Raw genomic sequence first — 24,825 nt, 5'->3', positions numbered from 1 at the left:
ACCAGTCTTTTGAAATTGTGTCGTAAATTTGCCCAAACCACGTGTTTGAAGTAAAATGTAAAACACGTAGTACATAAGCACGCTTTTCTGTTCATTCATTAGATTGGACCATTGTTCGCAGTAAACACTGCCTTGCGCAATGACAACAATATCCATACAAGGAAGATTCCTCGACCTGTTGAAACATGTATTACTATTTATCATTAATCATTAGTCACTTGTTTGATTGCACACTAATAATTCTCATCGACTTCCATACGCCCCCCCCCCCCTTTGCTGTTTGAATCCGATTAACAATATTTATAATAGATATATATAGATATGCTTGATCTAAATCTATTATAATGTTTAAGAAGTTATACACAAATTTAAGCATATTTTGCAGACCAAAAACCCAATTTTTTTTTTCTAATTTTGATCTGATATATAACACTCTTTCTTGCATTGTAGTATAATCAAATTACCCCTTAGGTTTGAATATATTCAACGATTTCTTGAAGGTCAAAACTTAGCAAAGGGGAGTAACTGAATCTTAAATCGCCTTTTGATTGGTTAGTTTAGATCTTGAATCTTGAAACTCGAATTTTGAATCTCGTATTTCGAAACTTGAATCTCGAATGAGCCTTCTGGGCTTTCATAGAATATTACTGATATTAGTTACATTTTCTATACCGGTTATTTATTTTTCTTGGAATTACTTTGTGTAATTTGATTTGGACTTACAAAATTGTTAAATAATAGAATGTCTGTACTGTTTGTGTATTTCTGATAATATACATGTAGAACCCCATTACACTGGCCAATTCCTGTTATTTGCCTGACCTTACATTCAATCATAGCAGTAAAAATTGTCAACAACAACCATTGAAGTGGAGGGAAGAAGGTTTTTAACCTTTCAACCATTCAGGATAACTTTTTTACTTTCTGCAAATAGTTTTTTTTTTTGGTAATAAAATGTGAAGATTACTCCCAAATTAAACCTTATCAAGCTAATTCAGAGAATTTGTGTCCCCCACTTAGGGAATAAAGAAGAGCATGTGCAGTTCAGGGGGGGGGGGGTCACACTGCCCCCCTGTATTTGTAGAATTATTAAATGTATTCATGAATATTGAAGCAATATTGAAGCAAATTCAAAAAAGCCAATATGGATATAAAGATTTGATTGCTTATTCTTTAATATGTGTTTAGAAGATTCTTTTTAATATACTATATACAGAATATTTATCACACTGTAATAATGATTTTATGAGTTTGTACACACCAGACATCATAACTTTTTCATTTCACATGTTGAATAGTATCAATCAGTAAATCAAAAAAAAAAAAAACAAAAAAAAAATTTTAAAAAAAGAGAATCATCCGGGGATTGAACCCGGGCCTCTTGCTTGCTAAGCGAGCAACATACCACTAGACCACGGATGCACTTGAATACACAGCAAATTAAATGCAAACATTAAGTCACATATAATGTTAATATTCACGTTTGATATTGTCAAAGTTTTACACAATAAATGTTGTCTAATTTAGCCTTTACTAAACAGTTCTAATAGATGTAATTAGAATATAAAGTCAGCCGACAACCTGTATTTTACGTAATAACTCTCGACATGCTTCTGTGCTAAAAATAGTGCCAAGCGACTTTTGATACAATAAATAAATTAAAAAAAATTGAGGCAGGACACTTTGAGAGGGGCAAGAGAGGCCCTAGGGAGTTATGGTATAAAATTTCATTGCAAAAGCTCAAAAGCTTCTTGAGATATTGCCCGGAAATGAAAGTGTTACACATAGAGGGAATTTATGAATTTACGACCTTGAACTTTGACCTTTTGACCTCAAAATATATAGGGGTCTTCCTTAGGCCACAGGGAGTTGTTATGTATAATTTCATTGCAAAAGCTCAAAGAATTCATGAGATATCGCGTGGAAACAAAAGTCTTAAAACAGACAGAATTTATGAATTTATGACCTTGACCTTTGACCTTTTGACCTCAAAATTAATAGGGTTCTTTTTTTAAGCCATAGGGAGTTGCTATGCAAAATTTCATTGCAAAAGCTCAAATGGTTCTCGAGATTTCATGTGGAAACGAGTGATACAGACAGACAGAAATACAGACGGATGGACGGAAGACAGACCCAAATTAGTATCCCCCCTTTCAGTGAAAGCGGGGGACAATATTTTTATCAGCGATGTCGGCGACTTAAGTTTTATAATCGATTAGTAGCATCGAAGAGCTCCAAGCGATCGACAATTGATTGTCAGCGACAATTGTTTCATCACTAATTGGTAGTGGGCATCCTTAGATGGATCATCAATGCAAGTTTGGTCAACATATGGCTTATAGTTAATTTAGAATAAACCTGCTCCAAAAACTTGAACCTGGTAATTTACCTCATCCAGGAAAAGTAAGTCAGATCCAGCATCTGATTCGCAAGCTTGGTAGTGTACAGTGTATTATCCATCCAAGTTTGGTCAATTTTTGGGAGTTGATTTTATCAACTCTCCCATGCACTTACCCAGACCAAACAGTGTTTTTACTGAATCACTTCTCTGAGAGAAAATCATCAATGGAAAATTATTGCCGCTGACAAGAAATAGTACTTGAAAATGATTGAAAAATTTGATGTAATACATTCTGAACACATTATTTATCAAGAAAAATATTTTTTCCATTTCAATACATTGAATACATTTGAACTTTAAATGATGCTACGACTAACTCTCAGTAAAAGTATTTGCAGTTGTCAGTAAAAGTATTTGCAGTTGTATAAGACGTATGATCAGTAATGAAAAGAGTCCATATTGGCTGATTGATACTTTCGCTGACATAGATATTTTAGATATTTTAAAAATACCTCGAGGTGCACAGAGAACTGCTAACAAACAGCTCATATTGCATTGGCACTGGAAGCTTTCATTCGACAAACTTGCATACAGACAATATTGATGTAAATACAACTTCTAACTGTTGTATGCGCGTGACTGATTATCACAGCGGGCGTTTATCTCTAATATGTGTAAAGTTCTACAGCTCCCCACTGCAGAAGAAGTGACCTACTGCATGGAAAAATTAACTTCCAATTAAGCAGCCTTTTACTTTTCTGTCCAGAATGATAATTAATGATAGTATGCTCACTAATACACAGGATTGAATTTTCTAAATACCTTATTCATGAAGCTTGCTAATTGCATTTATTTTTTTCTTAGGAAAGTTGTACATGTTATTGTCTCCATAATTAGTTGACTGTTGAAATAGCAGGATTCGGAGTGGATCAAGATTTTTGCAAATTGGGGGCACATTGAGTATTTTTTGCATGTAATGTACTGTAACACATTTTGGGAACAAAGACCAAATATGTTGCTTTGGGGTTTAAATATACTTGTACAGGTAATGACATTTTATCTCGCTGCAATCTTAATTAGATTTTAGCAAAATCAGTCCCAAAAATATGAAATGATACATTTAAAATGAACTGTGCCAGGCAATAAGGCTAAATTAATTTTTCATAAACAAACACAGTCTATTTTTAAATATACTGTTACATAATATAGTGTGTCTGAATACATGTAAATACCTAGCCGTAACATTTTATTCCTCAGGCTCTTTCTCCTTTGCTCAGGAGCACTTTATCAAAAAGCATTAAAATCATTTCTTTAAAACAGGGAAAAAGTAAATTCACTGAATCCAGACATGAAAAAAACCATTATTCACATTTTTCATAAAACTATTAAAACCCATTTTATTGTATGCATCTTAAAGTTTTGGATTTTAACCCAATTACTTAATAAATAGCATTCCTAGTTTAACTATTGACAGCATATACTCCAACTTAATCTGTGACACACTTCATCTGAAATGTTGTAAATCAGTACTTGGTGTGCATAAATCTGCAACTTATTTTGCTGTAATATTTGAATTGAGTAGATTTCCCCTACACTTTGACGTTATGCTACCAATGATAAATTAATGATATGGGCTTAAGAATCCATGTCAGTTTTTTCCACTACAAGACGCATATTGTGAATCCAAGTCACTATTTGAGAAAATCTTCCTTCCTGGTGTAGCTCCATTAATTTTCTCATCACCAATATAGATAGTATTCGTGAATTTAACTTCAATCATTACATCATATGGAGAAATGCTGTCCACTTTATTCATGAGTTCTCACCATGTTATGTCAATAATGAAGTTTTATACTTGTATTTCCCCAGACATAAACAACAGCATTTTCCCCACAGAGAGTGGCATTTAACTTTTCTAAATTCCATCTCCAATGTGATTTTCAATTTCAAAAAGAAATTCAGTTATCTTAGAAACTGAAAGTACAAGGTCCATACCTTCACCTAAAATGAGGACAAAATCTTTCAGAAAATGGTTAGTCATTCTAAATTTACTTGATAAAGACCTTCCAAGCTCTTTTACCTCATTTTTCTGTATCATTCTAATGAAGCTTCACTTCAGATTTTCAAACTCAGAAGGAATCATCAACTTTTCATCATTTTGTAAAAACAGTGCATTCCAATCCAGGACACATTTAAATATAATTATTCCAAATTTTTATTTTTTAATCTATGTTTTTTTTATATTCATATATAATGTATTGAACAAAAATCTGCCATATTGAAAACAATATGGCCACTATGCAAAGTATAAATAAGCAAAACGTACACTATTCTCTATATGTAAATTCAAACATACACTTAAAAATTGTTTAGTTAAATATTGTATAATGAATTCACAACTTGTATCAAATTCTGAAAAAAAAAGCTAAGTTGCTACAGCACTTTTAAACGAACTTTTGGTAAGAAAAAATCTTAAATTACTGAAAAAAAACGGCAGCAGCGGAGAAATCTGACATGTTTTTGCATATCATTCCAAAGTTATGGAAAAATTAGAACAAACCTTACCTCTTTAACTCTGTAGAATCGTGACATCCTATTATTCATTTGCTTCTCAAATACCAACTTATGAAGCATTAATGTTGTACATAATTTGAAAGGTTGTGAACAAGGTTACCTAATTTGAATTTTATTGAAACCGTTTGTAAAATCAACTACCATCAGTACTTTCAGTACTTTGATTTAGAATTGCAACCTACTCCAAAAAATTCAACTTACTCCAAAAATGGTAACCTGCAGCTACAAAAACATTAATCTTGTAATTCTTTAGCTGAAATTGCAGCATCTGAAACCTTGACTCTAATTTAAACATGCTTGGATATTGGTTTCCTAGAAATTCTCAACAGTTTATGGATGAACTTAACAGAAGTGACAATACAATAAACTCTACTTAATATCTCTTAATGCCTGTTATGGGTTAATTTAACAAAAAAAATGACCAAATGCACATTTATCAACCCACACTAAATATACAGGCAATGAAAATAGATTTCTATGTCTCAGCATATGTCTTTAGATAATGTCTAAATACCTGACAAATATCTCATTGATATCTCAATTAACAAAAAAGTTATGCCCAAAAATGATGCTAAAATTGTCAGGAGTGCAACACCTTTTTGTGACATTTTGAAATTTCAATATTTTTTGGAGATCTGTGAAATAAATAATAATGCTTTATGTTGAAAATAAAGACTTTCCTGGTAATATTCAAAGTATTGAGCTTTAAATGTGGACTGTAGTCAATTTTGTTTAATCAAGTTGTGGTCTTGACTGACGTTTAAAAAAATGTTATACCATGTCAGGAGTGCAACAGAAAACATAGGTAATCAGAGATTACAGAGCTCACCTCAACGAATGTTGTCTTTAAGTAAGGCAAAGTCCCTCACTAAACTAATAATCTAGGAGTGTGCATCCCTAGATGCAACATTTATGCAATTTTGGTCTGATAGGGCTTGCAAATACTTGGGAATAGACTTATCTGAAAACTTAAAACTAGTCACTCATCCAGAAAATGTAAGTCAAATCCAGCATCTGAAGCAAGTTTTGAGATTGTTCGTCCCTTGATGCATCATCCATGCAAGTTTGGTTCAGATAGGCCTTATAGTTACTTGGAAATGAGACCTGCTCCAAAAACTTTAATCTGGTTACTCATCCGGAAAATGTAGGTCAGATCCAGCATCTGAAGCAAGTCCAGTAGTGAAAATCCTTAGATGTATCCATCCTCACAATGTCAAGGTTTTGTGATTTCGGAACTCCACACAAACCCTTGACAAAAGTCACTATTTAAAAGTTGGGCTTGTGGTTACACATGACGTAGTGGTTAATTATAAACTAACCAATGAGAATATTTTTCAAATCCGTCGTTTTCAAATGGCCCAACTCCACAGTATATCTATTGTGATTGTTAGGAGGGTGATCTTCCAAAAAGTAATCCCCGATGTTTCATTTAATGTAATTAGTCACAAATCCTACAATATCAACACTTTCCAATTTAAAGACGAGTCATATTTGTTTAAAAAACTTACCTACAATAAAAGCTGTTTTCTGATTGGTTCCAGTCCTAGACCAAGAACAAGTGAAATACTAGCTTTTTAGCCCAACTTTTAAATAGCGACTTATGTCAAGGGTTTGTGTGGAGTTCCAAAATCACAAAACCTTGACATTGTGAGGATGAGATGTATCATCCATGCAAGTTTAGTCAATATAGGATTTATAGTTACTTGGAAATGACATCTGCTCCAAAAACTTTAACCTGGTCACTCATTCAGAAAATATAGGTCAGATCCAGCATCCGAAGCAAGTCCAGTTGTGTGCATCCTTAAATGTACCATACATGCAAGTTTAGTCAATATAGGGCTTATAGTTACTTGAAAATGAGATCTGCTCCAAAAACTTTAACCTGGTTACTCATCCAGAAAATATAGGTCAGATCCAGCATCCGGAGCAAGTCCAATAGTGTGCATCCTTAAATGTATCATCCAGGCAAGTTTGGTCAATATAGGGCTTATAGTTACTTGGAAATGAGATCTACTCCAAAAACCTTAACCTAGTCACTCATCTGGAAAATGTAGGTCAGATCCAGCATCCAAAGCAAGTTCAGTGGTGTGCATCCTCAGATGTATCATCCATGCAAGTTTGGTCAATATAGGGCTTATAGTTACTTGGAAATGAGACCTGCTCCAAAAACTTTAACCTGCTCCAAAAACATTAACCTGGTCATTCTTTAGCTGAAATTGCATCATCTGAAACCTTGACTGGTACAATGAAACACACTAGAAGCATCCTCCATTCATCTCTGACTAATATAGGCCATAGAAGTACTTGAAAAGAAAACTGTTCCAAAAACCTTTACCTGGGACGCCGACGCGGAGGGTATTACATAAGCTCCCCCAACTTCGTTGAGGTGAGCTAAAAATGTAGCATTGCCAAAAAAACATCAATTCTAAAATTCTGAAAGAAAATTAAGACAAAAAAGAATTTTTGAAGTGTAAAACAATAACTGATATACATTTTAAAACTTAAAATATTATATAAATCACAAGCAGTATTTGTGAGTCTCGAGTCAATTATATGTGCATACCCAATAATGTCAGGAGTGCAACATTTGATGTTTTGCTCCCAAGCATGAAAAAACTATTATCATTATATTATTTTCTGATTTTTATTTTGGAAAATAAAGACACAAAGAACATTTTTACCAAATAGATTTATCAATTTCAGGATCTGTCTGTGCTTCAGATCTATATTTCTATGGTCAGGAGTGCAACACATTTTTTTAAAGATTCAAGTTGTGTGCCAAAAACACTTGTATTCATGCTAAGAGGTATTCATTAATTAATAATGATCTTTTTGTATAATTTAATACTAAATTATTGACAGTTTTATTATTAAAATCCTTCCCTTTTCAATTTTATCAATTCAGATGTGTTTTTACCTTTTCTGTGATTTTTTTTAATGAAAGTTAAAAATAAACACACTAAAAAATTGTCATAAAATTCAAGTAATTCCCCCTCAACTTCAATAAAACAACAGAACAAGTTCTTATGTAATTTTCACTTCACAACTCTACTTTAAAGGCCCAAATGCTTTTGGTCAGGAGTGCAACAAATATGTTAGAATTATAAATCATCCAATAAGAATAAAAATAAAGAAAAATGATGAGTAGAATTTTTCTGGTGGGTTACTGTGTTTGTCCTCTAAAAGAAAATATGCTATAAAGTATATTTTAATTTCTAAATATACATTTAAGCTAGTTTTTTGGCATAAATAGGGAATAATTCCAGACAAAATGCAAATTTTAAATACTTTCATCAGTTTTAATTATGAAGTACTGGGCTATAAATATTGCACAATTTCATTACGACTTCATGTTGCCAAAACTTTATGAATTTTTGCGTTTTATGGTTTTAATTTTTAATTTTACTGCTGTCAGGAGTGCAACAAAACTTCTTTATGATTACCAATGCTTTTTAACTATCTTTACTAAAAAATAAGTTTAAAAAAAATGTTTGATACTATATGATGTTCAAAACACTATGTCTATCAACAAATTACAGAAATTTTACAGTCAATTCAGGGAAAAGTTTTCATCATTTCACATATATTTTTAAATACAATTTATATACTTTATCAAAAAGTTCGTGGACTGACGCGATAAAATTAATAATATGTAGTCTTTGCTTACAAAATTTATGCGGAACATAAAACAACAAAAGTTTAAGAAATGTTGAAAATTTTGGCTTGATACGTTGATAATTTGCCAAATTATTCTAAAATTAAAAAGACTTTATGTGATCACCCGGCGCTGTCACCGTTTAGTGTCATGACGTCCGCTTAATGTCATTGTTTCTTAATGTCCGCTCTCTCTACCTCATACACTTATCTTGATGTGATTACCTTGAGTTAAGTAACGACTTAAACCCGTCTTATTTATATGAATTTACTATGTCATGAGCAGCTGTTTTCAATGCATATAATATTGTAAATGGATCTTTATATTGGGAAAGATCATCATTTGATTATGCCAGAATACTTAGCTTGTTGGAGTTCAATTTTTACAACACTTGATCAACGTCACTTTTCGACATGACTGACTTTTGACACCCTGACTGCAAATCAACACTAACTGTGCATATTTCATCTCTCTGAATCTTTTTGGGCATTAAAAAACAAGTACTCTGGATGTATTTTATTTTTCTGTAGCCAGTTTAAACATTCCTTAGGTCAACACCAGTTTTTCCAGGAGCAAAACTCTATAGAGTGTTTGAAAAAGAAACCCCTCCCCCTTTTTGATGTTATTTTCAAGCCCATAATAGTTTGGACACTCCATATAAAATTTACAATAAAATTTCATAGAAATTACAGAATGGGGTATAAATTGCAAATTTTACTAAACAAATGTGTCGTACTACATGCCTGAATTAATGAGATTTTTTGATGACAAATACTCATATCTAAAGAGTTTTTCTCAGTTACACTCAGGTAGGGAAAAAAACGTCATACTAGAGGTTGTGCCGTCTGGACATACCTTTGCTTACAAAAACACTAACAATTTATTAAAAAATAAAAATTATGATTTATGGTTTATTCTATAGATACAAAAGATGACGCTTACTAAATGTGTAAAAATTCATTGATGTACCTAAAGCGGTTTTAATTTTATGATGCTAGTCCATGAACTTTTTGATAACCCCTTGTATATTACACATTGGAAATAATCATGTTTTAAGGTTTTCAAAATAAGAAAAAAAAACCTGCCGTTTGCGATGAAAAATTTCAAAAGACAAATTGATTTACAAAGTAAGAATGGGCCATTGTGTGTTATAATTTTTAAAACAATGTTAATAAAAATACATATCAGATGTATGTTGTATTATGCAACACAATACTGTAACATAGGGTCACTTCAAAATCTAGTATTTTTTGTAAGAGAACTTGTATATAAAAATTCTTTTTTGGCTCAGATTTAAAGATATTCGAATCAACTTAAATGGACAAAAAAGTGTATTTCGGGGAATTTTACTGATTCATACTTTTTTCATATAAAAACTTTTCAAATCAGAATTGAAAAAATAATGTAAAATAACAATCAAAAAGCCAATTTTTTGTCACATATACAGATATATATATACATATTAGGGCTGTCACGAGTACCCGAAATAACCGAGAACCGCGGTCCAAGTTGTTCGGTTCGGTTCCGGTTCCATTTTTCCGGATTTCGGTTCGGGTCTGGTTTATATATTAGAGTCTGTTCAATACAAAAAATGGCGTCGAAATCAAAGGAATGATGACGATAACAGTGATAAATAAACATCACAACTGAAATCTCCTTCATTCCATGACAAAACACTTGTCACGGAAGTATTAGATAATTATCAAAACGAGCAGGAATGGTCAGGTTGTGGTTAATAGTAGGCCAAGTCACCGATGTCTAGACGTTCGCATGGTTAAGACTTGTTTTCAATGTAAATTTAATGTAACAAATAAAGATTTTTCAAGTTAAATTCATGAAATTAAGGTTTAAAATAGATGTAAATACCCGACCCGAAAAACCCGAAACCGAACCAAAAATTTACAGAACCGACCCGACCCGAAAAATTTTGGAACCGTGACAGCCCTAATATATATATATATAAAGATATATATATATATATATATATAAAGATTGAGAGGCAATATGAAAACCATCTATCCTTCTGTATTCAATAATCCAGAAGTGAAAAAAGAATTAGATAGATTACATGATCAGTACGTACTGGTCCCTGCTGACAAAGCAGGTAACAACATTGTCTTTGTTTGTAAGGCTCATTATATTAAATGTATTTTAGAGGAACCTGGATTTAATTCTACAAGTGGTAATCCAACTTATACTCATAGTTCCCTTTCTAAGGAAGAAATTCTTCAAAATCATATGTCAGTTTTGAATATTTTTAATATTCCAAACAACCAAAATGAATTTGAATTACCATATTTATATTGGATTCCGAAACTTCATAAAAATCCTTACAAACAAAGATACATAGCGGGTTCCAGTAAATGTTCAACCAACCCTCTATCTTTACTCCTCACTAAGATATTAACAGTGGTGAAGGAGAAACTTCAAAAGTACTGTGCAACAATATATTCGAGAAGTGGTGTAAATCAGATGTGGATACTTAAAAATTCCAAGGAACTTTTGGAAAATTTGAAATCACAAGATTTTACCAAAATCAACAGCTTAAAAACTTACGACTTTTCAACTTTTTACACAACCATTCCCCACGATAAATTAATGTCCAGGCTTTTTAATATCACTGACAGCTGCTTTTTCAATAAAAATGGAACTCGTAAATATACTTACCTTGTCATTGGTCATTTGCAAAATTATTTTGTTAAAAAACATTCTGATTGTTCACACAAGTACTCTGAAGTTGACATTAAAAAGATGCTTGAGTTTCTGATTGACAATATCTATGTGGTTTTTGGAGACCAGGTCTTCCAACAATCTATTGGAATTTCTATGGGTACCAATTGTGCCCCGTTATTAGCAGACCTTTTTTTTGTATTCATATGAAGCAGAATTTGTCCAAAATCTTGTACGTGAAAAGAAAAAAACACTTGCTGTGGCCTTCAACTCGACATTTAAATATATCGACGACGTATTGTCAATTAACAATGGCTATTTCCATTCTCATGTCGATACGATATATCCTGGTGAACTTGATATAAAAGATACCACAGAGTCTGACACATCTGTTTCATATTTGGATGTTTTACTTGAAAAAGACATTAATGGTAATCTAACAACCAAGCTTTATGATAAACGTGATGACTTTAACTTTTCAATCGTCAACTTCCCTTACTTATGCAGCAATATACCTTCATCACCTGCATACGGGGTATATATCTCTCAGTTGATTCGATATGCAAGAGCATGCTCTACGTATGTACAATTTCTAAAACTAGGTAAATTATTGACAAATAAGTTGATGAAACAAGAATATCAGCTGTCTCGTTTAAAGTCATCATTTCGTAAGTTCTATGGTCGATACAATGACCTTGTCAGCAAATACAATTTATCATTGAGTCAAATGCTGACTGACGTTTTTCACACTAATTGTTAGGCCATTATTTACACACTGAATTGTCGACGGATTTTTCCGTTATTTTAGGAATGACTCTAATTCTTGGGCAAATTATTCGAGTATAACCTGGTTTGGGTCAGTTTACGCTTTATAATCCGCGAAGCGGATTATAAAACAGCGTAAACTGACCCAAACCAGGTTATACTCGAATAATTTGCCCAAGAATTAGAGTCATTCCTTATAATTTAATTTTAAAATCATGAAATAACTATGGGTGTAAAATTTCGTTGCTTTTTATTAGTTCAAATTTGCCGCTCAATAATACAACCTAACGGAAGTAACGGAAGTGATGGGAAGCAAGGGGAGGTAAAAACTGATACATAGGCCTAGCAGCCTTTTTACATGTGGTAAGAGCGAATTATCGTTTGAAGTTAAAGGTACGTTTATTAAATCTGGAATTTTCCATGAATCTCGAGGACTGGAAATGAGAGGATTGTATGGATACAGATAATTCAGCTGGTTGTCAGGGGGGGGTGTCCCCATACCAAACCAGGTTATACAGAAATAATTTGTGTTCCTTTTTGGATATTAACCAATCAGAGGTAAGAATACAAACAAAATTAAATTATTTCCCGATCATGACAAGGAGCACACGGCGGGTGTAACCGGTCGGCAGGGGATGCTCACTCCTCCATGGCACCTGATCCCACCTCTGATGTTTGGAGGTCCGTGTTTGCTCTGCTCCTATTTTGTATTGATTATGGACTTTTGAGCTTGAATACTGTTCGTTATCTCCATATATTTCATATACAAGACAAGATACTAAATCAAGGTCTAGATTTAATCATTTATACTCCTTTTACCATTTTGAAGGATAAAAAACTGTAATTTCTTGTGATTATGTATTTTATAAAGTCTTTTAAGATGTAATATTTTCTTTTTTCAAAAGAAATTTTACTAATAAAAATTCTGAAATTTTTTAATCCAATTGTCTATTCTATTGCCACTTCAGGATTTTAAACTAGAATGCATGTGCAATATGATGATATGAGTGAAAAATATGTTATAAGTAGTTGAATTTTTCCAAAAAATTTCAGTTTGGTGGTCCTTTTTTTTAAATTCACCCTTATACATACCTACAGTGTCACATCTACTGAAACTCATGGAATAACTGTCTGCTATATTTGAATTTTCACAAAGCTTCAGATCCATAAGATAAACTTCTACTTTACAGTGCTTGACAAACATTCCTTGTTCAATAACTTTCCTTGCAACTGGAACCTAAAAAATAATACCAAATGTATTGAACCTTCCTCCATTGAATAGAATTTCACAGAAGATTAATTTTCAAAACAATATGCCCATGGGCATGATACCTGAGTATCATGAGTTTGAGCTATGAGCACTTTGGTCCAACTCAAACTCTATAGACTCAAAAAAAATTCCAGCTTTGTAAAGACTTATAAATATTCATGCAACTTGTCTCCAAGAAGTTCAGGAGTATAGATTCATGAAGGTATATACAATAAACATCAAATACAGTTTAACTTCTGCCATATTTTTAGAAATCTGAGTTCACTGCCAATCACAGAATGTCATTAATATCTTTCCAACTGGAAAATGTAAAATTTAAATGAAACTTACTACCTGCCATAACATAATCATCATAGATGAGGAAAATGTGCAATAAATATTCTTGAGGTTATATGCAAGCATCATAACAGTATTTAAGGACTCTCTCTACACTAAACGAAAATGTTTTTTGGCCATTGAGAAAATTTTATTGTATAAAGGTGTAAATATTGAGCTTATTTATATGGTTTCAACATTGGGTGCCTGGCTTTTACCCCCAGGAGAAATGTTCAAAGGCAACAAAGTTTTGATGAACAGAAATCAATGCTGTTTACCTAAGTTGGGAAAAGGTGTTCAATTAATTTATCATGGCCTATCAAAATTTTAAGAATGTTAGAATTGATTAGAAATTGATTGATAAACTGTAGATTTCAATTTATTTCATTTTAGATCTAAGGGCAGATTACTCTAACTTCATAAAAATACCACAGAATCAGAACTCTTTAGTGTGCAGTGTATAGAGGGTTCTTAAATGGAGGTTCAAAACATGGCTGAAGCAAAATAATTCCTAATGTAACTTTGTATTTAAACTTTCTGATAATGCCTGATTCATTAAAATTTGGGCATGCTGTATTTTGTGTGTGTTATATTTTTTTGTGTGTGTTATATCTGAGGAGGAATTATCACCTCGATGAATGTTTATCTGTAAGTAAGGCAAATTTCACATTTTTTTTTTAGTTAGTATACATCCCAGATCAATATCCATGCAAGTTTGGTTTATGTAGGACTTATAGTTACTTGGAAATAGACCTGCTCGAAAAACTTTTAAGCTGTACACTAATCAAGAAAATTTTGGTCAGTTCCAACATCCAAAAGCAAGTCTGGAAGTTTTCATCCTTAGATGCTCCATCTATGCAAGTTTAATCATAACATGCCATAATATTATACAGCTACTCCAAAAAGTTACCCTGGTCACTCATCTGGAAAATATAGGTCAGATTCAGAATCCAAAGCAAGTCTGGAAGTGTCCATCCCTAGATACATTATCCATGCTAAATTGGTTAAAAATGGCTAAAATTCACTTGTGTGGAAAATCTAGGTCAGATCCAGTATCTGAAGCAGGCTGGTTAGTTTACATCCCTAGATGCATCCTCATGAATAAAAGTTTGGTCCAGGTAGGGCTTATAGTTACTTGGGAATGGATCTGCTACAAAAACTTTAACCTGGTCACTCATCTGGAAAATCTAGGTCAGATCCAGCATCCGAAGCAAGAGCGGTAATGTCCATCCCTAGATGCATCATCCATGCAAGTTTGTTCCAGGTAGTGCTTATAGTTACTTAGGAATGGACCTGCTCTAAAAACTTTAACCTGGTCACTCATCTAGAAAATCTAGGTCAGATCCAGCATTGTAAACCGCCATAATTATTTGACCTAATTATCCTACGATGGCTTATTCCCCATAGGCTACTCACCAAAACCAACATCTAATTATCACACACAATTAAGGGGCCCTCTAAAGGGTACAGGAAGAATTACCTGTATGAATAAACTACCTGAATTTAAATGTATTCAAACAGAAAAAATCTATCAAGTTATGTGTTTAAATCCTATTAAATGAGTTAAATATTATTTTTTTATGCTGTTAAATAATTTTATTTTTTTCTATTTAAGGGATACTGTTATAAGTTATAAATTCCCAATCAATACTATTTAACAGCTCTAAAAAAAAATTATAAGTACAATAAAAATATTTTAATTTTTTTCCTTTTAATTTTCTTTATTAATTTTATGTTATTATTTTTTCTTTCAATTTTTAATGAAAATAAAATTTTAATATATTTAAATGATTTATCAGATACTATTTATCCAGGTTAACACAGGTAAATTTACCTATATCCCTTAGAGGGCCCCTTAATTGAGTGTGATAATTATACTTGTTGTTTTTGGTGAGCAGCCATTCAGGGAACATACTGCTATGGATGGGCACTGGATGGACAGGTTCATGGTTGATTAAAGGGGTTGAAGGTTATTACTGACTGCAAAACATCAACAAATCTCTTGATTTTCTCTTACGAATTTACCCCTAAAGTATTTAGGCATACCTCTTAATAAGTAGAGTAATATATGGAAAAAACAACTTTTATTAAAATCATAAATACATTTTTAGTTTCTGTAAATTGTGCAACTGTTGTAATGGAAACAATGGAAATGCTTCCATAATGAAAAGTTTTTTTTCTTCTCTTATTAAAAGATCATAAAAGTTCAACTCACAGGGGTACATTCTGTACTCTGATTTTTATTACATTAAACAATCATAAACAATCACATACTTTTTTATTTCAATCACTACTGAAATCATTATTTCAATTGCTACTGAAATCTTTTTTTCAATATTGAACATTTTTTTTGTACAAGGGAAGAGAAGACTTTTAACTCTTTGCCCCTTGCGATGTCTGTGACGTAATAGTAGCATTACATTTGTTACTATTTGATGACATTATCCTTTTCCCCGCAGCGCACTTGCGATTACGTGCAGAAAAGACGTGGTTTTGAAGATGAATATTCACGGTGTATGTAACAAAGGTTGCCGTATATATCCCAATAATATTCATGCAACCATCCGTAAGTTGAATTAAAGTATTTTTTATGGTGATTTAATCCTATTTATTTTGTTTAAATAATTCTTTTATGCTGACTGTTACAAACTTGCTATATTATCATAGCTTGTACTTTATTATAAAATTTAAATTTAAAACATTGCTCAAAATACTTATTTGATTTTCCAGATAGGATTTCATTTTTATGCTCGTTTTAAAGCGAGAGACATTGACACTCATAAACACACACACCCCCCCCTTTTATTTCTTCGGTTACATCCAAAACCATTTTATCGAAACTTGCAGAATCTTCCAATTATAAATAAAAATAGAAGTGAGATCTTGAAGAGAAGGATTATCACTCGTGAAGATTTTTATAACATTATTTTACAGATTTTTTAGCACAAAAAAGAAGTTGTAGCTTTCAGCATATTTATTTTAATTTATATTAAATAATTTTTTACAACAAATTGTTGGAATATCGCTGAATTTTCTATTGAACAATAGCAGATTGTCAAAGGGAGACATTTCATTTTTTTTAACTGATCACATCTTCTTTTTATTATTTTGGTCAATATACGGATAAAAATACTGTCGACTCGGCATTAAAATACGGGTTTATGAGAAATCATTAAACAGTCACTCAGTTAATAAAATTTATCATAATAAATGTTTGTGTTAAACAGCATTATCTCATCCTCACTAGCCAAGGGTTTCCAATCCGAAATCTATTCTAGTTGTGGAGGTGTGAAGCGGATGGGAAACCCTTGCCTAGCGAAGATGGCTGTATCTTAAGACCTAAAGGTACATGTTGACTACTAAAAAGAATCAGCACGTTTAAAAAAAAATGGTGTCCGAAGTATTCTGATTATTTGTGGAGCAAGTCAGACAGTACTCTTTAAAGGGTTTCTATGTAAATGCATTAAATGTAGCTGTATTTATTGAGAAATATAGAATGTATTGATTTCCACAGTTTTTTCCGATTTATCAGATTTTGTGACATGATGAATTTTATGAACATGTGGCGTGGATGTAAGCAAAAGCCTGTCCACTTCTACAAAGAGAAAAGCGTATTTATATCAAATTTAATCAAACTTTAAACAGAAAATAAAGTCAAATTAAGAAACATGGTATACAATAGAATTATAAAATTAATCAATTACTTACCATGTATCTCCCAATAAAGTTCTACTCTATAGTATCACACTGTGATAAAAATTGAATGAATCACATAACGAACCAAATCGTGGTAACAAATATATAAAACAAACGATGGATTTACATATAGAAAGGTCAATGTTTTAAATAATGGCAATGTGTCTAACCGATAAAGATAAAATATGCAAAGCCACAATTACAAGATGTGTTTGTGAAACACTGATGCCCCCGTATGGCAGCTTATGGCAAAGGTTAAAGTTTCTTCAAATGCAAGTCAAAATCCAGGCCAAAAGATAAAAAATGTTGATACCCAAAGAAAGGTCTTGTCTCGAGGAATACACCCGTGAAATTTGAAAGATCTAGATACAACTGTTCAAAGGTTATGGCGAAGGTTAAAATTTTTTAAATAAAAGTCAAATGTCAAGGTCAAAGTGGTTGGTATCCAAAGGAAGATCTTGTCACAAGGATTACATATGTGAAGTATGAAAGCCCTAGCACCAACCATTCAAAAGTTATGGCCAAGGTTAAAGTTTTTCAAAAGTAGGTCAAACTCCTAGGCCAAGGTCAAAGGGTCAAAGTGGTTGATATCCAAAGGAAGGTCTTGTCACAAGGATTAAATATGTGAAGTATGAAAGCCCTAGCATCAACCATTCAAAAGTTATGGCCAAGATTAAAGTTTTTCAAAAGTAGGTCAAACTCCTAGGTCAAGGTCAAAAGGTCAAAGTGGTGGTTGGTATCCAAAGGAAGGTCTTGTCGCAAGGATTACATATGTGAAGTATGAAAGCCCTAGCTCTAACCATTGAAAAGTTATGGCCAAGATTAAAGTTTTACAAAAGTAGGTCAAACTCCTAGGTCAAGGTCAAAGGGTCAAAGTGGATGATATCCAGAGGAAGGTCTTATCACAAGGAATACACATGTGAAGTTTGAAACCCTAAGCACCAACTGTTCAAAAGTTATGGCCAAGGTTAAAGTTTTTTCAAAAATAGGTCAAACTCCAAGGGCAAGGTCAAAAGGTCAAAGTTGTTGGTATCCAAAGGAAGGCCTTGTCACAAAGAATACACATGTGAAGTTTGAAACCCCAAGCACCAACCGTTCAGAAGTTATGGCCAAGGTTAAAGTCTCATAAAATTTTGCAAAAGTGGGTCAAACTCCAAGGTCAAGGTCAAAAGGTCAAATATGATGGTATGCAAAGAAAGGTCTTGTCACAAGGAATACACATGTGAAATATGAAAGTCATAGCTCCAACCAATCAAAAGTTATGGGCAAGGTTAAAGTTGACAACAGACAGACAGACAAACGGACAAACAGACAAACAGACAGGACAAAAACAATATATCCCCGGGATCTTTCGATCCGGGGGCATAACAACTGATGCAAAAGATTGCCAAGATAGAAACAAAAAGAATACTGACAACAATCTCAGTAAAGACAAAAAAAAACAAGATGTGTTTGTGAAACACTGATGCCCCCGTACGGCAGCTTATGGCGAAGGTTAAAGTTTCTTCAAATGCAAGTCAAAATCCAGGCCAAAAGATAAAAAATGTTGATACCCAAAGAAAGATCTTGTCTCGAGGAAAACACCTGTGAAATTTGAAAGACCTAGATACAACTATTCAAAAGTTATGGTGAAGGTTAAAGTTTTTAAATAAAAGTCAAACGTCATGGTCAAGGTCAAAGTGGTTGGTATCCAAGGGAAGATCTTGTCACAAGGATTACATATGTGAAGTATGAAAGCCCTAGCACCAACCATTCAAAAGTTATGGCCAAGGTTAAAGTTTTTCAAAAGTAGGTCAAACTCCTAGGTCAAGGTCAAAGGGTCAAAGTGGTTGGTATCCAAAGGAAGGTCTTGTCACAAGGATTACATATGTGAAGTATGAAAGCCCTAGCACCAACCATTCAAAAGTTATGGCCAAGGTTAAAGTTTTTCAAAAGTAGGTCAAACTCCTAGGTCAAGGTCAAAAAGTCAAAGTCGTTGGTAATCAAAGGTAGGTCTTGTCACAAGGATTACATATGTGAAGTATGAAAGCCCTAGCTCTAACCATTCAAAAGTTATGGCCAAGGTTAAAGTTTTTTCAAAAGTAGGTCAAACTCCTAGGTCAAGGTCAAAAGGGTCAAAGTGGTTGATATCCAGAGGAAGGTCTTGTCACAAGGAATACACATGTGAAGTTTGAAACCCTAAGCACCAACTGTTCAAAAGTTATGGCCAAGATTAAAGTTTTTCAAAAGTAGGTCAAAGTCCAAGGTCAAGGTCAAAAGGTCAAAGTTGTTGGTATCCAAAAGAAGGCCTTGTCACAAAGAATACACATGTGAAGTTTGAAACCCCAAGCTCCAACTGTTCAGAAGTTATGGCCAAGGTTAAAGTCTCATAAAATTTTGCAAAAGTGGGTCAAACTCCAAGGTCAAGGTCAAATATGATGGTACCAAAAGAAAGGTCTTGTCACAAGGAATACACATGTGAAATATGAAAGTCATAGCTCCAACCAATCAAAAGTTATGGGCAAGGTTAAAGTTGACAACAGACAGACAGACAAACAGACAAACGGACAAACAGACAAAGAAACAGACAAACAGAAAAACAGACAAACAGGACAAAAACAATATACCCCCGGGATCTTTCGATCCGGGGGCATAAAAAGATTGACTGAAGTCGGTTGATAGCAGGGAGAAAGAGTTTTTACCTGACTAACAGAAGGGATAAGTGCTAAAATAAATTGCAGAAAAGCAAAAAATATAATCGCGGAAAAGCAGTATAATTTGTTGTGGAAAAGTAGGATTCTTTTTGCAGAAAAGCTGGATATAAATATTCACATAAACAAAATTTATATCTACCATACATGTAGCTACGTGTATGCTAAGCTGATTCACACACAAATAAATAAAAATGTAAAATAAATTTCCACAATGTGACAAGAAGATTTTCGGACGGAATAATTGTAAATCATTTCTATTAGACTTTGCATTAATTGTTACTAAATTTATCTCATATATAGCTATATCAGCAAAATAAAACAAAACTGTGTAAATTATGAAAATCTTAATCCCACCTGAGGCACAGTCATCGGGGTGGGGGGTGGGGTGGGGGGGTGCACTAACCACTAAAATAAACAAGAGGTCCAAGGGCCTTAACGGTCACCTGAGTATTATACAACAATTTCAAGGATGCATAGAGTATAAAATGAACTGAAAGGTGAAGCTTTGTTGCCCAAAAGCAAGAAAAATAGGTTGATTATGATCAACAAAATAATTGGTCTTAATATTCATTAACAGTTCATAAAATAGGTTCTAATCTGTTCCCCATTTATCACTATCACTATACAGTATATTAACAAATTATCAATGCTTCTGTACTATTTTAATCCTTTGTTGAAATCTCTTACATTGGCATCTCTTGGTCTTTGATGAATATTTAATAAGACAAGTTATTTTTGTCTCATTTTTATTTATCTACTACTTACAAGTCTATCTGATCATTAAAACTATGAAAGTACTTTTTGTATTATACAATAAAAGTTTTTGCATAATTCTCTTATTCTATTTACCTTTCAAGTATATTATTTACAGTGATAAATTATCAAAAGTAAATGGCAAAGGGGAATAACTCCTCTCAGTAGAATACAAACTAATAGAGCCCTGGCCAGGACCAGAACACTTGACCAAATGGTCCAGATGTTCAAAAATCTGGTAAAAATTCCCTTCCTTGTAAAAACTTTTACTCTGTTTGCCTCAGATATGCCCAGGTGCGGAGAAGATTTTTAAATAAATAATGCATTTTTACTACAGATTCACTATATTATCAATAGAGCCCCCAACCCCCACCCCCAAAACACCAGAGCTTCTGACCCTGGGACCATATGTTTGCTCATCATCACTTTGTTTATCAGCTTAACACTAAGGAGCAAACAGGATTATTTAATAGAATTAATGCATTTTCACTAAATTATCAAGAGCCCCACCCTCACACCAGCACATCTGACCCAGGGGTCATGAAATTCACTACTCTGGAAGAAGCACACTTGCTCATCATAACTATACACTTAGCTTCTTTGCTTTTTTAACCAGAAGAAGAAAAGAATATTTTCAAAGAAATTTTGCTTTTTCACTTTATAATCAATATAGCCCCCCCCCCCCCCCCCCCCCCCCGTCACCAGAACCCTTAAACCTGGGGTCATAAAATTCACAATTTTGAAAGAGGCATCCTTGTGTATCATAACAATGTACTTTAGTCTGTTTAAGCAATACCCAGGGGCAGAGAAGAAGATTTTCAAAGAAATAATTCACCTTCACTATAGGATCTATATAGCCCCGCCCTAACACCAGAACTCCTGTCCCCAGGGCCATGAATTTCACAATTTTGGAAGAGGCATCCTTGCTTATCATAACAATGTACTTAGTTTGTTTAAATAATACCCAGGTGCTGAGAAAAAGATTTTTAAAGAATTAAAACATTTTCACTTTATAATCAATAGAGCCCCGCCCTAACACCAGAACCCCTGATCCAGGGGCCACGAATTTCACAATTTTGAAAGAGGCATCCTTGATTATCATAACTATGTATTTAATGTGTTTCAATAATACCCAGGAGTAGATAAGAAGATTTTCAAAGAATTAATGCATTTTCACTATATAATCAATAGAGCCCCACCCTAACACCAGAACCCCTGACCCAGGGGCCATGAAATTCACAATTTTGAAAGAGGCACTCTTGCTCATCATAAGTATGTACTTAGTTACTAAATTTAATACCCAAGAGCAGAGAAGAAGATTTTCAAAGGATTAATGCATTTTCACTATATAATCAATAGAGTCCCACCCTAACACCAGAACCCCTGACCCTGGGGCCATGAAATTCACAATTTTGGAAGAGGCACTCTTGCTTATCCTAACTATGTACTTAGTTAGTTTATTTAATACCCAGGAGCAGAGAAGAAGATTTTCAATGAATTAATGCATTTTCACTATATAATCAATAGAGCCCCGCCCTAACACCAGAACCCCTGCCCCTGGGGCCATGAATTTCACAATTTTGGAAGAGGCACTCTTACTCATTTTAACTATACACTTAGTTAGTTTATTTAATACCCAGGAGCAGAGAAGAAGATTTTCAATGAATTAATGCATTTTCACTATATAATCAATAGAGCCCCGCCCTAACACCAGAACCCCTGCCCCTGGGGCCATGAATTTCACAATTTTGGAAGAGGCACTCTTACTCATTTTAACTATACACTTAGTTAGTTTATTTAATACCCAGGAGCAGAGAAGAAGATTTTCAATGAATTAATGCATTTTCACTATATAATCAATAGAGCCCCGCCCTAACACCAGAACCCCTGCCCCTGGGGCCATGAATTTCACAATTTTGGAAGAGGCACTCTTACTCATTTTAACTATACACTTAGTTAGTTTATTTAATACCCAGGAGCAGAGAAGAAGATTTTCAATGAATTAATGCATTTTCACTATATAATCAATAGAGCCCCACCCTAACACCAGAACCCCTGCCCCTGGGGCCATGAATTTCACAATTTTGGAAGAGGCACTCTTACTCATCATTACTATATACTTAGTTAGTTTATTTAATACCCAGGAGCAGAGAAGAAGATTTCCAAAGAATTAATGCATTTTCACTATATAATCAATAGAGCCCCGCCCTAACACCAGAACCCCTGACCCTGGGGCCATGAATTTCACAATTTTGGAAGAGTCACTCTTACTCATCATAACTATATACTTAGTTAGTTTATCTAATACCCAGGAGCAGAGAAGAAGATTTTCAAAGAAATAATGCACTTTCACTATATGATCTATATAGCCCCGCCCTAGCACCAGAACCCCTGACCCTGGGGCCATGAATTTCACAATTTTGGTAGAGGACTCAATGCTTATTACAATGATGCCAACAGTTTGACTGCTTGATGTCCAGGAGTAAAGAAGAAGATTTTTAAAGATTGCATTAATTTTGGTGGTTTTAGCCCCACCCCTCAGGCCCCAGGGGGGCAGGGACCATGAAATTCACAATTTTTGTTCCCCTTCACCCATAGATGCTATATGCCAAATTTAGTTGAAATTGGTTGAGCGGTTTCAGAGAAGAAGCTAAAAATGTTCAAATGTTAACGCATATCGCACGACGCACGACGCACGCCGACGGACAAAAACGGATAGCAATAGGTCACCTGAGTGACTCAGGTGACCTAAAAAAAGAGATCCGATTCAAAAAGAAAAAAAAATTAAAAGTCAATTGACTTCTTGAATATGGTCAAGTATTAAAATGTAATCGATTATCACTAATAAAATTAAATTCAAGGCATTTACACGTCTTGTGTATCAAAGCAAAACCAGGCGATTTCATAAATTTTATTTTACATATATCTTTTGAAGAGCCTTTAATAGCGAAGAAAAAAATTATGCGAGGCAAAGTTCGTATTTTTCTATTAGAGTTATTCACCATATTCTTCCATTAATATTTTATTTTAAATTTGATCAGATCAGATCATGTTTAAGACTGTAAACCACTAAGAAGTATATAACAGTATACAAATGAATTAAATCGATGGAGTGTTGAGACAAATCTCGCCTATATTTCATTTGATTCATTTATTCAGTTTTTAATTAGTAACTGAAGTGTACATTTTCTTATTTTCTTAGTACAGTGTATAAAATCTTTAAGCGTTGTTCATACAAATTATAAACATTATCCAGAAAATGAGTTTATGCATTATATTGATACCCAGTTGGGTTGTAAATACTTAACATCAGGTGAGAGAGCAGTTCAGGTATGTTGACGTTGAATACACAAGGGCCAAGGTGTCATGTAGGGGTAGGGGGTTGAGTCTTGACTTGACATGGAGACAGTGTACTGATTAGGCAGGTACATATAGGTGTCAGTTCTCTTGGTATGGGAGTGCTTCCGTCTGTCAGTTACAGTACATACTCAGTTCATTTCCACGCCGAAATAGGTAAGATGTATACTGATTTTTTTCCATTTTATAAAGGCAGTAGTAGGTAAAAATGGTTAAACATCTACATTAAAATATACAATTACAGCTAAACTTCGAAATCTCGAACATGGATATCTCGAATACCCCGGATATGTCGAAGTAAGGCCGCGGTCCCGACGAAATTTGCTTTATAAATGATTAAAATAAACCCCTCTATGTCGAACACGGTAATGTCGAACACCCCGGTTATCTCGAAGTAAAATTGTGTACCCATTCATTAAAATTACATGCATTATCTCGAAGTCAGGATAATTTTCCGCTCTGATGATCAAGTCCGTTAGGTAAACTGAATGCTCTATTGATAACACCCACCTGTCTGTCACGCTCTGGTTACCTGTGTTCCTGTGATCAACAAATAATTATACAAAGTGTATGTATGGCTTACCTTGATTTTAATTATGCAAGCCAAATGTTGTGTGTATTAGTCTAATGCATACACGTGCATGGATGACACGTTGTTTTGTAGTCTGGGTGCGTTTATCTTGATAATCGCTATTTAATGCTATGTGAAATATGCGCGCATGCATAGTTTCTGCAT

At 33.6% G+C, this 24,825-nt stretch overlaps 2 protein-coding genes across 3 annotated transcripts in view; one reads left to right on the top strand and one right to left on the bottom strand.

Moving 5' to 3' along the window:
• Positions 1–24,825, bottom strand: part of LOC133195809 (ubiquitin carboxyl-terminal hydrolase 15-like) — a 427,782-nt gene that overhangs the window by 314,498 nt on the left and 88,459 nt on the right. For both annotated transcript variants that reach the window (XM_061331759.1, XM_061331760.1), the window contains exon 4: positions 13,098–13,242. In XM_061331759.1, coding sequence (XP_061187743.1) covers positions 13,098–13,242 — 145 coding nt within the window. The remainder of the gene's footprint in view (positions 1–13,097; positions 13,243–24,825) is intronic.
• LOC133195821 (actin-related protein 2/3 complex subunit 4) overlaps positions 17,257–24,825 on the top strand; it is a 206,564-nt gene continuing 198,995 nt past the window's right edge. Inside the window, exon 1 of the mRNA XM_061331776.1 lies at positions 17,257–17,261. Within this exon, the coding sequence (XP_061187760.1) occupies positions 17,259–17,261 (3 nt within the window). The 5' untranslated portion in view covers positions 17,257–17,258. The remainder of the gene's footprint in view (positions 17,262–24,825) is intronic.

The sequence above is a fragment of the Saccostrea echinata genome, unplaced genomic scaffold (assembly GCF_033153115.1).
Source record: "Saccostrea echinata isolate AGI-Se365-2 ecotype Australia unplaced genomic scaffold, CSIRO_AGI_Sech_v1 ptg000029l, whole genome shotgun sequence".
NCBI classification, from domain to species: Eukaryota; Metazoa; Mollusca; class Bivalvia; order Ostreida; family Ostreidae; genus Saccostrea; species Saccostrea echinata.
This window is presented reverse-complemented; position numbering and strand designations above follow the sequence as displayed.